Source organism: Chelonoidis abingdonii, chromosome 15, assembly GCF_003597395.2.
Source record: "Chelonoidis abingdonii isolate Lonesome George chromosome 15, CheloAbing_2.0, whole genome shotgun sequence".
In the NCBI taxonomy this organism is placed as follows: domain Eukaryota; kingdom Metazoa; phylum Chordata; order Testudines; family Testudinidae; genus Chelonoidis; species Chelonoidis abingdonii.
In genome coordinates this window covers 28,783,958-28,803,938 of record NC_133783.1, presented here as the reverse complement: position 1 = coordinate 28,803,938, position 19,981 = coordinate 28,783,958, and the positions used below count along the sequence as shown (strand labels likewise).

The following is a 19,981-nucleotide window of genomic DNA, read 5'->3' as shown; positions in this document are numbered from 1 at the left end:
CAAGCAAGTTAGGCTCCATAACTCATAAATATTAGTAAGAAATGAATGAGCAAAGGACATGAATTGTAATTTCGTAAGTAGTATTATAATTTTTATTCAAGCCACAAAATAAGTTATTTTTTTCTTGAACTTGTAACAGACCAGACCAACTGGTATAAACTGGTATAAACACTTACGAGTGGCATATTTGCTATAAATTTCCCTAAATGTGATATGCATAAACCGTGGACTAAAAATTAATGACTACAGTAACAAAATTGTTCAGTACTGTTAAAGTGACACTAATTGTACTGAAAATTGTACTTGCTGACTTGACTGCTGTTACTTGTGGACAGGGCTAAAAAAAGCTTGTCTGCCTGGTTTTAAATAAATGTCATACTTCAGCTCATGCAATACACTTAGCACAAACAAGTCCAAGATACCTTTCTTACATTTTGATAGTATTGCATAATGACAGATATGTAACTGTGACATGCAAATTCAATGAACGAGACCCAGCAAACAACCACTTACAAGTCAAGGCAAGAGGGGAATACTAGTCAAGAGCAGATTGAGATCTAAGAGGAGCCACAGTGACAGCAGGACTGCTGCATAACATTTCACACCTCCACGTAAACATTAACTCTACCATATGATTTAAATATCCCTTGGGAATTAAAGCTAACGTTATTCTGACATACTATGAATATATTTTCTTTTTAAAAACTTGGAAGTACTTAAATAGACACAGATTTTTAACATTTCAGAATTATTGCTCCCTTGATTGTTAAGGCTTGATGTAATTCACAAAGCTAAAATAAAGACATATTTTATCTCCATCACGGCGATAAAAAAAATACTAAAAATCTATTTTAGAACCCAAAAGTTAGCTCGGTAGAAACCATTTTAAAATCAACATTTCCCAGCTAATATTTACCATTTTATCATAGGTATCTTCTATGGTATGCATGTAGCTAACTTAGGTGCAGTATTAAAAACAAATAAATATCAATATGTAATATGTAAAAGATTGTGCAAAGGACTGTACGTGCCAAAATATTTCCTCAGAAAGTATGATTTGTCAGCAGGAACCAATTTCAATATAAAAAGCATCATCATTTCGAGACAATTACAATCAAATTTGTGAATATTTTCTTTCCCCACAACTATCCTCACTAGCAGACACAGCTGAAAGTGGTAGGATGAAGCAAGCCTCTCTGCAAGGTCCTGTGCTCTGAAGCTTTGCTCAGGAATATATTGTTGAGTTTAAGAGCCTCATAGTAGGATAGATTCAAACAGAGCACAAAGAAGTATATATGTGGTGAGGAGCACAGGGAATATAACCAAACTGTTTGCAAATCACAGAAATAGTTTTGATTTGGTGTAGATTAAAAAAAAAGATAGAATCATAGAATTGTAGGACTCAAAGGGATCTCAAGAGGTCATCTAGTCCCTGCATTCATGTCAGGACTAAGTAATATCTAGACTGTCCCTGACACGTGTTGTCCAACCTACTTTTTGAAATCTCCATTAATGGAGATTCCACAACCTCCCAAGGCAATTTATTCCAGTATTTAACCAGACTGACAGATAGTAAGTTTTTCCTAATATCCAACCTAAACTTCCTTTGCTGCAATTTAAGCCCATTGCTTCTTGTCCTATTCTCAGAGGTTAAGGAGAATATTTTCCCCCCTTCTCCTTGTAACAACTTTATGTACTTGCAAACTGTTATCTTCTGCCTCAGTCTTCTCTTCTCCAGACTAAACGAACCCATTTTTTCAATCTTCCCTTATTAGTCATGTTTTCTAGTCCTTTAATCATTTTTGTTTTTCTCCTATTTCTCTACATCCTTCTTGAAATGTTGTGCCCAGAACTGTACAGAATACTCCATTTGAGTCCTAATCAGTGCAGAGTAGAGCGGCAGAATTACTTTGTGTGTCTCGCTTACAACACTCTTGCTGATGGATCCCCAGGATATTTGTTTTTTTATTGCGAATTAGTCTTATATTGTTCACTCGTATTTTAGTTTTGTGAACCCTGTATGGAAATCCCCGATCCTTTCTGCAGTACTCCTTCTGAGGCAGTTCATTTCCTTTTTGTACGTTGTGCATTGGCTGGCCATGGATGCATAATAATATTAGTAGCGTGCGATGAGATGAGCCTTGATGGTGTGGGCTGATGTGGTTAGATCTCTCGCAAGGTCTTGCTACTGCACGGCTCTGAATTTAATATTATTCATCATGTGCCAGCAATGTCCCTCTGCCATGTATATTGGCCAAACCAGACAGTTCCTAAGTAAAAGAATAAATGGACACAAATCGGACATCAGGAGTGGTAACATACAAAAGCCAGTAGGAGAACATTTCAATCTCCCTGGACATTCTATAACAGATTTAAAAGTAACTATTCCTGAACAAAAAACTTCAGAAACAGACTTCAAAGAGAAACAGCAGAACTAAAATTCATTTGCAAATTTAACACCATTAATTTGGGCTTGAATAGGGACTGGCAGTGACTGGCTCATTGCAAAAGCAACTTTGCCTCTCCTGGAACTGATACCTCCTCATCTATTACTGAGAGTGGACTACATCCACCCTGATCGAACTGGCCCTGTCAACACTGGTTCTCCACTTGTGAGGTACTCCCTTCTCTTCATGTGTCATTATATAATGCCTGCATCTGTAACTTACACTCCATGCATCTGAAGAAGTGAGGTTTTTTATCCATGAAAGCTTATGCCCAAATAAATCTGTTAGTCTTTAAGGTGCCACCAGACTCATTGTTGTTTTTATTATATTCTGGATTTTTGCAAATTGATTGCTTAATTATTTGCTACATTATCTTTCTGGTTACTGAAGTTAAGCTGACTGGCCTGTAATTCCGACTTGTCCTTGTTTCCTTTTTTATAGATTGGCACTAAATTTGCCCTTTTCCAGTCCTCTGAAATCTCTCCTGACTTCCATGACTTTTCAAAGGTAATCACTCATCGTGACTCAGATCTCTCTTCAGTCAGCTCCTTGATTATTGTAAGATGTATTTCATCAGGTTCTGGTGACTTGAAGACATCTAATTTGTCTAAGTAATCTTTGACTTGTTCTTTCCCTATTTTAACCTCTGATCCTACATCATTTTCACTGGCATTCACTATGTTAGATGTCCAATCCCTACTAACATTTTTGGTGAAAACTGAAACACAAAAATGCATTTAGCACGTCTGCCACTTCCACATTTTCTATTATTGTCCCTTCCCCCCACCCCCCGCCACACACACATATTGAATAACAGGCCTACCCTGTCCTTGGGTCTTCCACTTGCTTCTAATATATTTGTAAAATGTTTTCTTGGTACCTTTTATGTCTCTAGTTAGTTTAATCTTGTTTTGTGCCTTAGCCTTTCTAATTTTGTCCCTACATACTTGTATCCTTTGTAATTTGACCTAGCTGCCACTTTTTGTAGGACTCTTTTTTGAGTTTCAGACCACTGAAAATCTGGTCAAGCCAGAGCAGTCTCTTGGCATACTTCCTACAAAACAGTTCTTTATTTTTTCCAAGGCAGTTCACCTACCCCTAATTGAGATATGGATAAATGACAGTGGAAAGAGACCACAATTTCATTTTCCATTTGTACCTCAGGTCTAAATCTCAACACAGATCTCCAAAGGTAAAAGGCTAAAGACCAGTAAATCACTGTGGCACCACACTCAAAATTTGTAATATACTTAATAACCGTTTGTTAAATTAAGAATATTTCTTTCTTTCAGGATAACTAAGCTAGGAAAGACCAGCTATCTACAATGAAACTATTCTTTAACTTCAAGTTAGTGAATCATAGCATGACATAAAATACTATCTATTCCTACTCATCAGCTATGATCTGTTATGTTATAGTCAATCACAATTATCAAAATTAAGAATGAATAATAAAAAAGATTGAAGGGCATACAAAGCCAAAGTGTGGATGCTTATCATTTATACAGATTTATGTGAGTCTTCATTAATAATAGCTGTCATTAAATGGTGTGCAGTTCTCCAAGTTGACACACTTTCATATTCTTCTGATACGTGCAGAATTCAGTTTTGCTGCAACTGCACTGAAGTCAGTGGAATTATATCTACTTACCCAAGGCTGAATATGGCTCTTGGTTTTATACTGAGTTACCCTTATAATTTATGATATGTGAATTAAACTAACACTGATTTTATCTTTAGCATGGGTAGATTCTCATGTAAGTGGAAAAACAAAACATCAATAATGATAAAAAGGAGGTTCAAGGACCTGACAACAATTCTATAGTTCATAGAAGTCAGAGATGGTTGTTCACTCAGTCTATATTTTCTTTTTCTTAATTTCAACCCATTACTCTTTCACAGGACTTGAAAATTTACTGAACACCTGCTATCTCTAGGAGGAAGCCTACTTGCTAAGCTGTAAAGAGTGCTGCTCTGAGCTATGCCCTCTCCCAAGCTATATCCAGTCTCTTAGGCCTACAGATCTCTGTCCACCACTGGCTGAACTCAGACCTTTCAATTAATGCCAATCCTGTTGTTCTCCTCCTCTGCGCACTCCCTCCCCCAATAAAACAACTTGTGCCTGTTCTCTTCTCCCATTCCCAATGAATTAATGCTGGACAGGTGCTCTTAAGTCCCTCAAATAAATCAACTGATGCTGGCCTCTCATATACTCTCTGTTGGAGTGGCTACAAGGCTATCCACCAAAAGAATCCTCTGGGGTTGCAGAAGAATTGGGCTGTACACCAGTGTACACAAAACCAGGGAACACAGGACCTCAGGAGGAGGAGACCCCAGCTAATGTGAAATCCAGCAGCGGTAGGACCTCTCTCTGCTCTTTACAGGGGTGGGGCAAGCAGCTGACATCAACCCACCAAGCATAGGGTTGTGGAAGATGGTGGATTCTACAACACCTGGGGGCACTTGCAAAGCCATCATTACAGATCTCTGATTGGGTGGCATGGTGGTGGCAGTAGTGGGGCCTCTACATAAAAAAACCTTATGCTGGAGTAGTAGAAGCCCTCTTCTCCATTCCAAAAAAAGAAAGACTTCTGCTCTATTGGTGGGGTAGTATATTGTCTATATTTGAGTCACTGCTCATTTAATTTCCTTGTCTTTATTTATTAATGACTACTTTTTCTCTAGTACTTGTTTTCTCCTCATACACTTGTAAAGGCTTCTTGTATTTCCTTTACATTTTGGCTACCATGATCTCTTTTTTTTTTTTCCTGCCCTTAATTTTCTCAATCCTTAAAGTGCAATTCTACTTAAAAACTGACAAAGTAAAAATGGCACTTTCTCGCTCAGCAGGTCTGTTCCATGTCTATTCATTGTTCATATACAATGTGCTTATTCCAAGCATAAAAATCATTTTTACTAGATATTTTATTGTATTAGTTTTGAAAGACCTGGACAGCTATACTTATGAGACTACACTTTTTGTCTACTCATCTATAGAAAGCTTGTACAGGCCACGGAATATGCAGAATGTATTACCCTCTCAATTACTGTTTTATGTACCATGCGCTGGGTAACAACTCCCTAAACACACACTCACTCTATCTTTTTTTTTAAAACAAAACTACTTACAGAGATGCTGCAACTGCAGCTTGCAATCAAACCATGAGCAGACAGAGTGCCTTCTTCCAACACTTCTTCCTAGTGCCTTCTTCTAACACTTCTCTCTTGTAACATATGCTACTTCCTCCAAGTTCCATGAAGCCAGCTACAGTTACAATTGTACAATCCTATTGAAGACAACTACATCTGTAACTTTTCTGCATACGAAGTAAGTAGAAAGAAAGATGGTGGAGTCACCGTGGATAGCTCTCTGAAAACTTCAGCTCAACATGCAGCAGGGTCACAAAAGGCTAACCAAATGTTAGGAAATATTAGGAAACGGATAGATAAGGCAGAAAATGTCATATCGCTATATAAATCCATAGTGCACCTGCACCTTGAATACTGTGTCCATTTCCAGTCACCCAATCTCAAAGAGAACATAGTGGAACTGGAAGAATTTCAGAGAAGGGCAACTAAAACTATCAAGGGAATGGAAAGGCTTCTGTATGAGGAGATACTCAGGATACGTCTACACAGCAAAGAAGAAACCACAGCTGGCCCATGCCAGCTAATTCAGGCTCGTGGGGCTTGGGCTGTGGGGGCTGTTTCATTGCTGTGTAGACTTCCAGGCTTGGGCAGAAGCCCAGACTCTAGAACTCTGTGGAATTCAGAGAGCAGGAACATTACCCTGCAAGGAAACTGAGAAAACTCTCCTGCAGCAGAAACAGTGGGGTGACAGAAAGTACTAAGAAGCTCTTCAGTGAGCCAGGGAAGAAACTTGGATGGAGACGAGCTCATACACCAGGAACCCAGGAGGGGGCTGAGGCCAGGACCCAAGACAAGGTAAGATAGGAAGTGGATCAGGGAGATAACAAATGGTGTGCATAGTCAGGCGTTGACTGCCTATACAAGCTTCCCTGGACTGGAACACAGTGGAAAGGGAGGGCCTGTATTCCCCTACTGGCCCACCAAGGAAGGTGGAGTGAAATCTGCCTTCCCTCCCCACCCCACCACCATGAAGGGCTAGAACAACTGAAAAGCTCCAATACTAGTGAGTCCAGACTCGGACAGAGAGTCCAACCTGAAGTTGAAGGGCTATTACTTGTTGGACTACTGGTTTACCCCAGGAGTAAGACTTTATGTGACTTGTCCGGAGGGCTAAGTCACAAGAAGCAGACCAGCACAGGGTCTGAAATGGCTGTCAGCAGGGGACACACCTAAAACAACGCATAATAGAGTTTGCCCAGAAACTAGCACCATGTGAGCAAAGGGTTCCACTGAATATTTTTCTGACCAAGTGGGTGTGTTTGTCTCTGTGAGAAAAAGACAAGAAAAGGTGCAGACATGGAAACAGAGAGCCAGAGGCAAAGCAGGAAACCCAAGCCGCAGTCTATGAGCAGGGTATGATCCTGGGGAAAAAAAGCTACAGAGAGAACTTTTTGGTCTGGGGTTGGCTAAAGATTCTTGGGGCTGTTAGGTAAGTAACTATTCTTTTCTTTCTGGTTCCTCCTGCATTTGCAACAACACGATCTTGTATGTTCATTGTAAAAGACTGCATCAAAGAAAAGAACAGATTTCATTTTCAGTTTCTTCTCCCAACTGGAACAGGATGCCCAACTTTGACTAGCTACTCGGGTCAATAAAGGGCAACAACATGTTAAAGAATATGTGCTGAACTTGTAACCTTTTGCAGGCTGGGAAAATTGCTTCCTCTTATGAAAGACGATTCATATTTTTACGTTATTAACATAGCACAGATTTTTAGACTGACACTGAAACAAAATTGTAACTTTCCTTAACTTTGAAGAATAGCTTGCCTAGTTCAGCAGCAGCCATTTCAAAGTAACTGGATTTATCATTGCTCTTCATTAAAATATGTTCCCATGAAGCACCCAGGCTACCATTTCTGTAGAGATATTTTTGTAAATATGCTCAATAGGAGGTTCTCAATTTATTAAAAATAAAATTTCCCCACCTTGCGTTTCTCATAGTAAAAACTGCCGGGTCAAAATGTTTTTAATACAACCTGTTTTTAATTGGTTGTTCTCAGATTTTAGTCAGTATTTATCACTGTCAATAACCTGCTGTTTCACTGCTGGGAAACTGATGGGAATAACATTAAGAAGGAATGTCCATACTTCACCAATAATTCAGACTCTCTCTCAGCATAAAAAAATATCTTGAATAAAAGTCAACTAACTCCAATCTTTAAAGTGTTAGTATTTTCCCTGCTACAATAAAATGACAAGTATTTTTCATATCTTTCAAACCTGCTAAGATTCTGCTCTAAAATGAATTTTTTTCTGCAGCCATTAATGCTAACATTAGTGATGTACACCTCAGGGATACACTAGAATATATCTAAAAATCTTACTTTTATACTTAGTCATGTCTTTGTCCAACAAGATGTAAAATTATGCAAAATGTGAAATTTAGAAGCCTCAGTTACAATCTGTAATTTAAAGAGTTTTACATTTGAACTTTAAAATACTTTTTCAACTATATATGAATATTTGTGATATTAAAGGCTCTGCTACTTCTCAAACTGTCTATTTAAACTGTATATTTTGTCCACATAAAAGCTTGCAGCATATATTAGCTGTAATTATTGTTTTTTTTCTGGTATTATTTCTCAAATGTAAACATTTAATGTTATCCTGTAGCACAAAAGGAATAAATTGGCCTGATTACAAATTGATGCATCAGGCTGCTAAATTTTGAATGGTTTTATTTAATATACAGTTTTCACTTTGAAACATTCTGTTCTTTCTTTTCTCAAATTTAAGGAGTCTGTCAGGGCCTATTAACATTAATAGGAAGTACATACTGCACATTGACTGATAAATAGATGCCTAGCTGATACATTTATTAAAAACATAGTATGTTCATTTAGTTCACATCTCAACAAAAAGTTGTTGTGTGCATGTGACTGAATTCCATCTAGTGGTCTTGACACAGCTACATAATAAGTATTGGAATACATAACTTCATAAACCAGAATGAAGCAGTTCAGGTTAAAATGGCACTCAGAAGCGTGGGGAGGGTGGACGGAGAATAAAACTCAGCCAATTTTCCACTATACCTCTTCTATTATTGCTATTGGTTTTTCAGTGAAAATTTGAGGTTCTGAGACAAAAGAAAGGTTTGTTTCTATCAAAATTACCCAGATACTTTTTATCCTATGTTATGTGGAGCTTTATGGATTACTAGACTTTAATGAGTACTTTCAGGAGGAAGCTTATTGTAGATTTTTTTTTCCTGCTTAAGTTTTGAAATCTTGGACTCAAACAATGCCCACTGCTAATCCTTCAATCTTTACACAGTCTAGTTCAAGATCAACTGTGACAAATAGTTTTATTTTAAAAATGTATTTGAGCTACAGATTCAACACTCATACCACTTAATAGAATATATTTTCCCACTATTTTTGAGCAAGTATCACTAAAGAAATTACAAGAAGATCATACAGAAGGATAGTGAACATTTAAAGTCCCTTCTTCTTCAGACTTATATATACACAATTCAATAAATCCATTTGTGATAGCATATTTAAATTTCAACAAGAGCTGATGTAATTACTACTTGTCTTATGAAAATGTAATGCATAGGCATGGTCTTGTAATAAATTGTAAATCTTTCTTCTGCCATGTTTAAAAAGTACAACTGAATTATATACACTTTTTAAAAAAACAATAACAACCCTGCATATTCTGCTTCTGTATTTGCTGAAAAATGTCACCATTGCAACAGAGGAGAGAAATCTCTGTAACCTGGTAAACTTTAGTCAAACTTAACTCAAACATCAACATACATCAGTTTTCTTCATCAGTTCTGTGTAAATTGAAACTGAAAAACATTGGCTTATTATTGGTTCTCTATGTCAGAACAATGGTACTGTTCTTTTCATTATGCCACTGGAAAAACACTCTTTTCCTGAAACTTAGCAGGGGAGAACTCACACCTTTCACTGCTTGTAATACAAATGTCATTTTCTGCCTTTATTTTCTCTCTCCTTTGTAGAACTTCTGCTTCCCCAAACAGCCTAACTCTTTTACAGCAGCCAAAACCATTGTTGATTGACTTTACAGTGGCAGTATAATAAAGTACAATAATTGTCATTATAGTAATCAATGGTATGACCTTATTTAGAATACTATGCTCAGTTTTGATCTCCCCATCTTAAGGATACAGCAGAAATAAAGACTGATGACAAATGCTATTGGAAAAAAATAAGGACAGTATACCTCAGAGAGGTGAAAAATAAAAGGTGTCATGATAAAAATGTACAAAACAACAAATGGTATACAACTCAATTAGAATGTGGAACTCATTGCCATAAGGTATCATAGTGGCCACTAACTTGCCATGATTTTTAAAAGAATCAGACATGTATACGGATAACAGGATAGTTCGAAGTTATAATAAATATATTAAAACAAAAACAATCACCACACACACCAAGGACATAAGCCTTCAAATTTTAGAGCGTAAACCAACTTCTAACTATTGGGGATAAGAAGAAATTTCTTCATGGTATAATCTGTCTCCAAACTACCTGCTATAAGGCTTCTTCTCCTGAAGCAACTGCTAGAAGTCACTCTTGGAGGCAAGATACTGGACTAGATAGACTGCTGGTCTGATCTAGCCTGGCATTTCCTGTGTTTACTAACGCTAATGATCAGGACAAACAGGAAAATGAGACACAGACATAGGGATGCATTTTAAAGTGGAAGGCTGCATCTTTATTAACCTTTTTCTTTTAGGGTAGGAGTGCTATGTCCTTCCCTACCCCCAGAAAGTAACTGTCATTTATTTGGGTCCAGTGCAGTGGTAAAGGATCTTCATGCTAGAGCTGGTTGGGAACTTTCTGTTTTGTTTTGGTTTTGGTCAGAAAATGCAGATTTGTCAAAACCAAAATGGTTATAGAACTGTATTGGTTTCCATTAAATTCCTCAGTGAGGAGGGAGAAGTCACCCCAAAATAGCCAACAGCCCAGTGGCTATGGCACTCACCACTGATGTGGGAGATGTAGGTTCAAGTCCCTGGTCAATTAAGATTACGGTCTTGAAACTGGGCTCTTCCACATGTCAGGCTATAGGCCCTAAGCACTGGCCTATTAACTAATTCTGTGGTGGGTCATGTTAGTTTTCAGCAGCAATTCCTGTCCAGACTTGAGAAAACAGGGGATATTCTGCCTGATTGGAGCAGGACTTGAGCCTGGGTCTTCCACATCCCATGTGAGTACTGTGACCACTAGGCCAGAGAGTCAGTCCTCTCTCTCAATGAATATTTAACTACTTATTCAAAGTGGAACAGCTGTAACAGAAGGGACAGAGAGAGACAGAGCTGGTTAGGGCATTCTGAATAAGGCAGAACAGGGTCTAGAATCTGGATCTCCCACATCCTAGGTGAGTGCACTAACCACTTAGCAATTGGGTATTTCTGAGGTAATCTGACACTCTCATTGTTCGGTGGAAAAGGTCTTGGCTTTGTTCTGTATGAGAATGGAATCAAATGTTGAAACCTCAATTTTTCCCCCAAATGAAATTCTTGTTTTCCAGCCATCTTTACTTCAGGCCAAGTAACCAATATTCAGGATTGACCCTCTTCAGTCAAACCCCTACAATTCAGGCCACCTCTGAAACCTCTTACCCTGCTCCCATGAGGGGGAAATGAGGATGTACATGCATAGCATGAGAAGAGTTCAGTCTCTCCCTCCTTACTCCAAGCTAAGAGGGTCTACCAGTTCTTTCTCTGGTCTCATATTTACCTCAGGGAGTTGGTTTCTTTGAGGCTCTCACCTGCACTGGATGCCAGCAACAAATTGCAACTAAATTACAAACTCACTTACAACTTTTAAATGGCACTTAAGCTTTATTTACTTAAAACTAGCATCCGGCATGTTGCAAGGTGCAAAAACCACACCGGATCCCTTTGTCAATTCTGCTCTGAAAGAAAAATTCCTTCCTGATTCCAAAATCTGACAATCGTCAGGCCCACATCATCTTGGAAATGCAGTTGAAACTATAACTCCATTATACAGCAGGGCCACAACTGCGTCAGGATGGCTTTACATACAGGAAGGGCAATGCACATACACAAGCTGCCCAGTGACAGTAGAGAGGGGTAGTGAATTATCCGCTCCTCCTCTGCCTCTCTTCTCCTTCCTCCTCCAGTGCATTCTGGAGAAGGGCTGGGGGAGAAGTTCCCCAAGTAGCTAAGCCTACCTCCATCTAGCCCTCCTCCTCTCAGAATACAGGGGTTGCTTTTCCCCGGCCTATCAGATCAAACATTTGCTCTCCCCCACTTCCATTTAGACTTCACTGAGACTTTTAATGAACATCTGAAATATCTCCTATCACAGGAGTGTAAATGTGATATAATTTTTTTTAAAGAAGTCTGACCAAGTTTATAGACATTGATGATATAATCATATATACAGATTCTAAATTCCACTAAACCCTTAATGAAATTTTAATTTTCTAGCAGGACTGGATGAAGTTTTCAGAAGTGCAAAAATCTGCAATGAGTAACCAGGGCCGCCCAGAGGTGGGGGGCAAGTGGAGCAATTTGCCCCAGGCCCCACAGGGACACCCACAAGAGTTTTTTGGGGCCCCTGGAGCGGGGTCCTTCCCTTGCTCCAGGGGCCCTGGAAAACTCTCGTGGAACCCGCCACCGAAGTGCCCCAAGGACCCGCGACGGGGGGTCCTTCCACTCTGGGACCAAACTGCCAGGTCTTTGGCGGCAATTCGGCAGCAGGGGCCCCCCACCGCCGAAGACCCTAGGCCCCCTGAATCCTCTGGGCGGCCCTGTGAATAACTGGAAAATGTGAACACCACCTTCTCATGGAAGTTGTGTGTGTCAGATTTCAGCTGGTAATACAGAATAAAATGGAATGGAAGTTTTTAGATCAAGCTGTCAGACGTGGCCACACAAAAGAAGGAAAAAGGTTAAAGACTTTTCAAAAAGTGAAATAAATTACATCTCATTCTTCAAAGTCCATATCACAGAAAAATTTTATCTGATTCACCTCAATCCTCCCCCTACCACCACTTTCCCACCCACATACCAAAAGTTATACTCTGGCTAGGGACCACAACATTTAAAAGAGCAGGCAGAAAAGTGGAAGCTAGAAAAGAGAGTCAAATTGGGTTAATAATAAAAGTGTGTCACATTATTAACTAAAAGAGACACTGAAGTGCCTCCATAACTTCTGATTTTATGCAGTTCAACATAAAAAGATAACTGATGATCAGCCAACCCATCATTTTCTTCTTTGAGGACAAAAAGTAATATTTAAATTAAAAATAAACTCATTGGCCTCCTGAGGGCAATGTTATGTACAAAAGAAGCCACCAAAAAAACTCAGCATTTTCCAACCATTTATATGCATTTAATAAATATTTACCATTGACTAGAGTTGGTCAAAAGTTTCCAGACAAAACTTTATTTAGCTGGAAAATGTCAGCTTGTCAAACCTGAAATGTCTCTTGACCAAGACAGAAACCTGCCTGGTTCTCTGCCAGCTCACCTAGCAGGCTGCTGGATAGATTGGTCTTCCAGGTTCACGGCTATGGAGGAGCTCCATCTTGCATATTATTCTAGGGCTGGGGACCCAGAGAGTTCCAGGCTCTGGCCAGCCCCACCATGCCAAGATTGCCAGGGTTTCCAGGCTACATGCAGTGAATCTAGGAGCCTGTCAGTCCAAAAAGTCCTTAGGTACCTGGCTTTAACTAGAGTTTGCAGTTTCTGTGCTGCTAGGTCTGCACAAAGAAGGCTGGAGAACCTTGATTTAAGTGAGGGCTGGGCTGGGTTCTCAGGATTTCCAATCTTCCTGCATGGAGCTGTGAGCCTGGAAACCACTGGGGCTCCCAGGGCTAGGCTGCTCCAGAGTTGTAGATCCTCAGAGAGCCAGAAGCAGCTGACTAAAATTGATATTCTTGTCAGTTTTACCACTACTAATTACAAGAATGTCAATTTTAGTCAGCTGCTGCTGCTCCTGGGGAACATGTAGCATTTTGGAAACAGCATTTGTCAGTGTTTCTGAAATGAAAAGTGTCTTGGATTTCTGGTTCATAAAAAATTACAAAATATTTGGTTTCATTCCATTTCAAAATGAAATCAAATATCAAAATACTGAAATTTCTCATGAACCAGAAATCCCAAGTTCTACCATTGCTATCTTATACTCTAAGGTGGTGGGATGGGGTGGAAGGGGGAGGGCAACAATGGCAATAGTGAACCCCACTATGTGTGTAGCTGCCGTAAATACTGATTTGTAATGGCAACCCCTGAACTGGACTGACAGATAAGATTATTCTCATTTCAGAATTAGGCACTCCTGGTCTGTGGGCTGTTTGTGCTCTGTAACTTTCATTTCAGTACTAAAGATCTTCATATCTTTTATTTATAAAAATTTCTCTGATATACAAAAAAGTATTTTAAGATCCCTAAAAGCTGTTATCAGCAGGGGAAAGAATGAGAATGTTTTGACAAAAAACATACTTGAATAATTATCAGTTTCTTTTCACAGCCACTCTAATTTAAGAAATTTAATGATAATTAATGATAATGATAATGAAACTAATAATGCAAGAAAATGTGTTAAAAATCTTAAAGTAGTTTCTCGGTGGAACTGAAATTTAAATAATCTCTATAACACTGGCTATATGGGTACTTTTCTAAGGTTCTTAAAATTGAAATTGGAAGAAACATTCATTAAATTCTACTCACAATGATTCTGCATGTAATACCTACTGAGATTAGACATGGTATTATCTAATTCATTTCATTAGTACTTAGTAATGTCTTATTTTTGTATTGTATTTAATGAAAAAAAGGAATTCTTTTTTGTCTAAATAGATACAAATGAAGGCAGAGTGAAATGAATTAATTAGTAGCGGTTTTCAGAAAGTTGGCACTTACTGGTTAAATCCAACAATAAGTCACACTGATCCAATTTGTGGGTTTGCTTTACTACACCAAACACACCTGTTCATTTTTCTGTTCAATTTTAAATAAAGAAACTTTAGTGTAATGTGGTTGTATTTTTTTATTTTCAACAGACAACTTTCATTCTCTTATACCTTTTAAAGTAGTGTGGAGTTTCCATTTGACTATGGGCCTGCTCTTATTGAAGTCAAAAGGAGATTTGCCACTGACTTTGATGGGAGAAGGATACAGCCATTAAACTGTACATATTTCTTGCTTTGCTTGGATATCTACTACTTTCCTTCAGATCATATCAACTGAAATGTTGAGTAGCCTTGCTGGTCACAGAATATTAGACAGACAAGGGTGGTTGAGATAATATTTTTTATGGGACCAATTTCTGTTGGTGAAAGAGACAAGTTTCTGAGCTACAAGGAACTAAGGTAGCTCGAAAGCTTCCCTGTTTCACCAACAGAAGTTGGACCCATAAAAAATATTATCTCACATACCTTGCCATGTGTGAAGGCAAATACTTCCCTTGCAAGTTTGTCCCTATTTCATGTATTTCTGACACACCTTACTGATGATTGTTGGTGTTTGCGCCTGGAATTCAATGATAGAAAACCAGGAGCCTCTTTGAAGAGATAGGAGAAAGACTCCACTGTGTAGAAAATTTTGACTGACCTAATTCATAATACAAGTTTATAGTACTTCCTTAAGTTTCGTATGCTTCCACTCACAAATACTCTTAAATCTTTATGACTTTGATAGCTAAGACTTCGTTATCTCCTCAAGTAACTTACTTATCTCTTGTGCAGAATGGTATCATATGCCAAACCTTTAATTTAGAAGTCCAAAGTGAACTTATCAGATGAATCAGATATAGAGACATCCAATTATATCTAACTACATATTTTTCACATGCAAGCACTGGTTTAATAGCAATCACTGTTATACTCCTGTACCAGATATGGACTGGCTACAGGGCTTGCTTCTGAGCAAGGACACACCAAATGTGTTCAGTACAAGACCCTTGAATGTTCTCCCCCCATGGCTGAGGTTAGCTTAAATAAGGAATGTTACATACTTCACCAACTAATGGCTGAATAGTGTACTGTAGTTTATCATTCCATTACAATCACTATATCTGGCCCTATTCCTAGACATATCCCACATGTTCTAAACCAGTCTCTGTACCACCAAACACTTAAAAATACCTAATTATCTGCATCCTCAGCTGTGCCAGAACATCACATGGGGTTTTTTTACAAAAGTGGCTAGAAGTCATTTTTGTGCTACCTTAATTTGAGGGACAACCAGGTGCAAGTTTGTCCCTCAGGGCTAACTTATTGCAGCCCGTAATGGCCTCCTAAAAGCTGTTATAGTAACTGGATATCACTGCAGGGAAGCACAATTTGTCCACACCCACTGTGGCCCCCAGCACATCCCCTATGATGGAAGGAAGGTAGGAAAGGTTGGCATAGAGCAGGTTATGTCAGCTTGATGCAATGAAAGGATTCCTCTACACCATTTAGGGAAACTCCCAGCTACGCTCTTAGAACAGATTTAAGGCTGCTGTGTGCCACTGAAACAGCCTCCTGGGGGCTGAGGATCTGAATGAGATAAAAAGGGGAAAAAATAAATGAAACAAGCAATAATATTATGCACCAGTAGGCAAGATAAGCAAATCCAAAGACCAAGGGATCCTTCCTAATATTCAGTGCTTACCTGCCTTCCAGTATTTTTTTTTTTAATATCTGAGCTAACTTGATGAAGGACACTACCCCGAGGTAAATAACGGACAGCTTTAATAAGCTTCTGTCATTCTCTATTAGATTTCTGATGTTCGAAACAAATCACTAGGTTAAAATAAGCGAAATATCCTGGAAGGTCAAGCTTCTGTGACCTTTTGTGAATAAACTAAAATCAGCAACTTTCAGGCTTTTCCACAACAGTTTAAAGTGATACAAAATGCAGAAGGAAAAGGGGGAGAAAAGCTAACTTCAACAGGCCTGGAAAACAGAGTCTTTTAGAGCACGAAAGAATATGGCCATACAGTATTTTATAGGAACTAGACACTTCCAGTTTTAACATTCTTTGTTTAAAGCTAATTTATTAAGTAAAATGTTATTTTTCTCCTAAATAGAATGTATTAAAAATATATATTTACCCTATACAATTTGTTTTAACCACAGCCAAATTTATGACATACAGCAAACAGATATGAAATTGCTTTCCTGAACTGAAACAGAGGCTGACTGTTATTTCATTACCAAAGCATTAACGTGCTGCAGAAGAATACTTCGGAAGGCTTTTAGGCAGAAACTCTATTAAGGCATGTTGAAAATGGCCATATATTGACATATTCCAAAAAATAATGGCTACACATCTTTAAATAAAAATATCCAAAGCTAAACAAAAAAGCTAATCCTGTATCCTTACATAGGTAAAACTCTATTGATCTTAAAGGGAGTTTTGCTTCAGGAAATACTGGATTATTGGGCCAACATACTTGCAAAACTCCAAATTTGTGTGCATGAACAGGGTTTTAGACAGATAATTAGCCATTCTGCACCTATTTTACTTGCTTATGTGGACAAGTCACGTGTGAATTTTAGTTAATGTAGCAGGAGCTCAAATAGTTTGCAGATGCATCTACTGTAACCTCCTGTGGAAATTTAATCCAGTGAGTAAATACTTTTTCTTAGCCTGTGAACTGTACTTAAATAGCTTGACTCCCACCTTAACTTTCATCACAGAAGAAAACATTTTAGCATCTTCAGACACTCCTCCAATGTAGAGTTTTTTGGTAAAGATAGGAGCATGGTCATTTTCATCCCGCACTTCAATAAACACCTTGGCTGTGTTACCTTTTTAAAAAAAAAAAAAGAAGAAGAAATACATGTGGGTCTTTTGAGAATAAATTTCGAATGGCTCATGCTCTACTATTAAAGAATAGATCAACTGAAACAAATACATTGATAAAATTGTAAAAAACAACAACAAAACCCTAGGTAAGATAATTGCACAGTTAGGTTTTACGTTATTCTTGCATATTAAAAGGTAAATTTTAACGGCCAGATCCTCCTCGTACTCAAAACTAAATTAACACTGAAAATAGGGAGTAAGAAAAGCACAGTTCAGACGTAAATCAGGGCCATTACATACATTTTTTTAAAAGACACAGTTATGGTATTTTGCATTATTTTAAAATTCAGCATTTTATCACTACTTATGATTAGGGTGACCAGATGTCCTGATTTTATAGGGACAATCCCGATATTTGGGGCTTTTTCTTATATAGGCTCTTATTACCTCCACCCCCTGTTCCAATTTTTCACACATGCTGTCTGATCATCCTACTTATGATATACTTTCAGAAGCTTGGAGCTGAAATTTGCTCCCTTATGAATGATTCACATGGTCCCTTTAATAGAACTAAAATATACATTACACAGTAGTTGTTTGTTAAAGGAATAATAAACATATTTGTTGAGGTTTAGCAAAAATATATTATGTACACTAGTTGTCAAGCCTTGAATACAAATATCATCAACTGTTTTTCTAATATGCACACAACTTTCTTTTAAAATTTTAATTATTAGTAACTAAACACTTATTACTGAATTCTGATGTCGGGCCAGCAAACCAGCACAAAGAGTCTGTGCAACAGTGCTGGCAGGAGCATTTGCTACATAATGAATCCTGCCAGCTTATAGCACCATTCTATATTGCAGGCCAATGCAATATACTGTGGGGTGCTCTTTATACTTCTTCTGATACACCTGCTTGCTGACGTACAGCATATTGAGCTGATGAACTTGCTCCTGCAAGTTGCTAAGAATTCTCAACGACTATTTAATTTATTGTGTCATGTGAGTGAGTGCACAAGTGCATACTTGTGTATCAAGGATGTAGTCCACCTGGCTGCTTACATGTTGAACCAGGGTCCCTATGCTCCCTTCTGGCACATCTGGGTGCAAGATTAGCCCTTAAATTATGTTTTATCAAACTAATCTCAGTTACCACAATGAACAATAATGACCACAAATAATCTCCTTTCTCCACAAGGAAAACAAAAACCTTCTGGCAAAATGTACCAGCCCATCTGGAGCAAAGATGAACTTGTGCAGTGATATACATGGCAAATGTAATGTAATTTTGTCTCTTTCCATACTCCATAATCCAGAAAGGAATCATTGTGAAAATGCTAATAGCCAGTTTGTTAAGAAAGACTGCATTTTCCATTGACAAATCACTTCATTTCAAGTTGGTTCTCCTACTTGGTAGTAATCAGTGATTATTTTGAATGTTGTGCAGCACGCTTACTTCATAGCAGTTGCTTTGTCAATCTGGTTTAAACACAATGGCATATTGAAAAAAGTGCAGTAGTGTCTTTAACAGAAAATAGACCACTTCCCGCTTTGGCAAAGGTTCTAGAGATGATATGTTTAACTGAAGGCCTAGACATTAGAAACATGACGACTTCATAAAAACAACTGAAGTCGGAGAAAAATGTTCAAAGTATAGTAGATTTAAATGTATGAGGAAATGGCATTCTGGCAACAGAATAATCAGTTATTCCCTTTCCACATTGATCTGTACAGATAGAAATGAACAAGCTGTAGGTGCTGTCATTCCATGGGAAAATTGCTTCATAACAAACTATCACCCTTCTACGTATTAAAAAAAAGGAGCTATACTGTGACAGGTAACTTTGTTATATGTAGGAACAGTGTCTAGAGCAGGTGGATGAAATAATATCTTTTACTGGGCCAGCTTCTGTTGGTTAGCGAGACAATAAAAGATATTACCTCACCTGCCTTGTCTCTCTAATATCCTGGGACCAACATGGCTACAACAGCACTGCATACAGCAATGGAAGATATCTGATCTAATCTGCAGAGTCCTGTGGCATTTTATAGACTAACAGAAGTTTTGGAGCATGAGCTTTCGTTGGTGAATACCCACTTCGTCGGATGCATGTAGTGGAAATTTCCAGGGGCAGGTATATATATGCAAGCAAGAAGCAGGCTGGAGATAATGAGGTTAGTTCAATCAGGGAGGATGAGGCCCTCTTCTAGCAGTTAAGGTGTGAAAACCAAGGGAGGAGAAATTGGTTTTGTAGTTGGCAAGCCATTCACAGTCTTTCTTTGTTCAAATCCTGCAGCGATGGTGTCAAATTTGCAAGATACTGAAAGCTCACAGTTTCTCTTGGAGTCTGGTCCTGAAGTTTTTTGCTCAGGATGCCACCTTAGAGATTGCTATGGTTGCCAGGGAGGTTGAAAGTGTCTCCTACAGGTTTGTGTATATTGCCATTCCTAATATCTGATTCTGGTCCATTTATCCGTTTCCTAGAACTGCCTTGTGCGATGTACATGCAGAGGCATTGCTGCATAGGATGCATATATTACATGGTGGAATCGTGCATGAATGACCAGTGATGGTGGCAGATCTGGTTAGTCCTGTGATAGTTGCCAGCTACAAAACCAGTTTTTTTT

General features: G+C 38.4%; 1 protein-coding gene across 1 annotated transcript in view; it reads right to left on the bottom strand.

Moving 5' to 3' along the window:
• PCDH15 (protocadherin related 15) overlaps positions 1–19,981 on the bottom strand; it is a 1,383,724-nt gene that overhangs the window by 81,323 nt on the left and 1,282,420 nt on the right. The window contains exon 29 of the mRNA XM_075072657.1: positions 17,223–17,350. Coding sequence (XP_074928758.1) covers positions 17,223–17,350 — 128 coding nt within the window. The remainder of the gene's footprint in view (positions 1–17,222; positions 17,351–19,981) is intronic.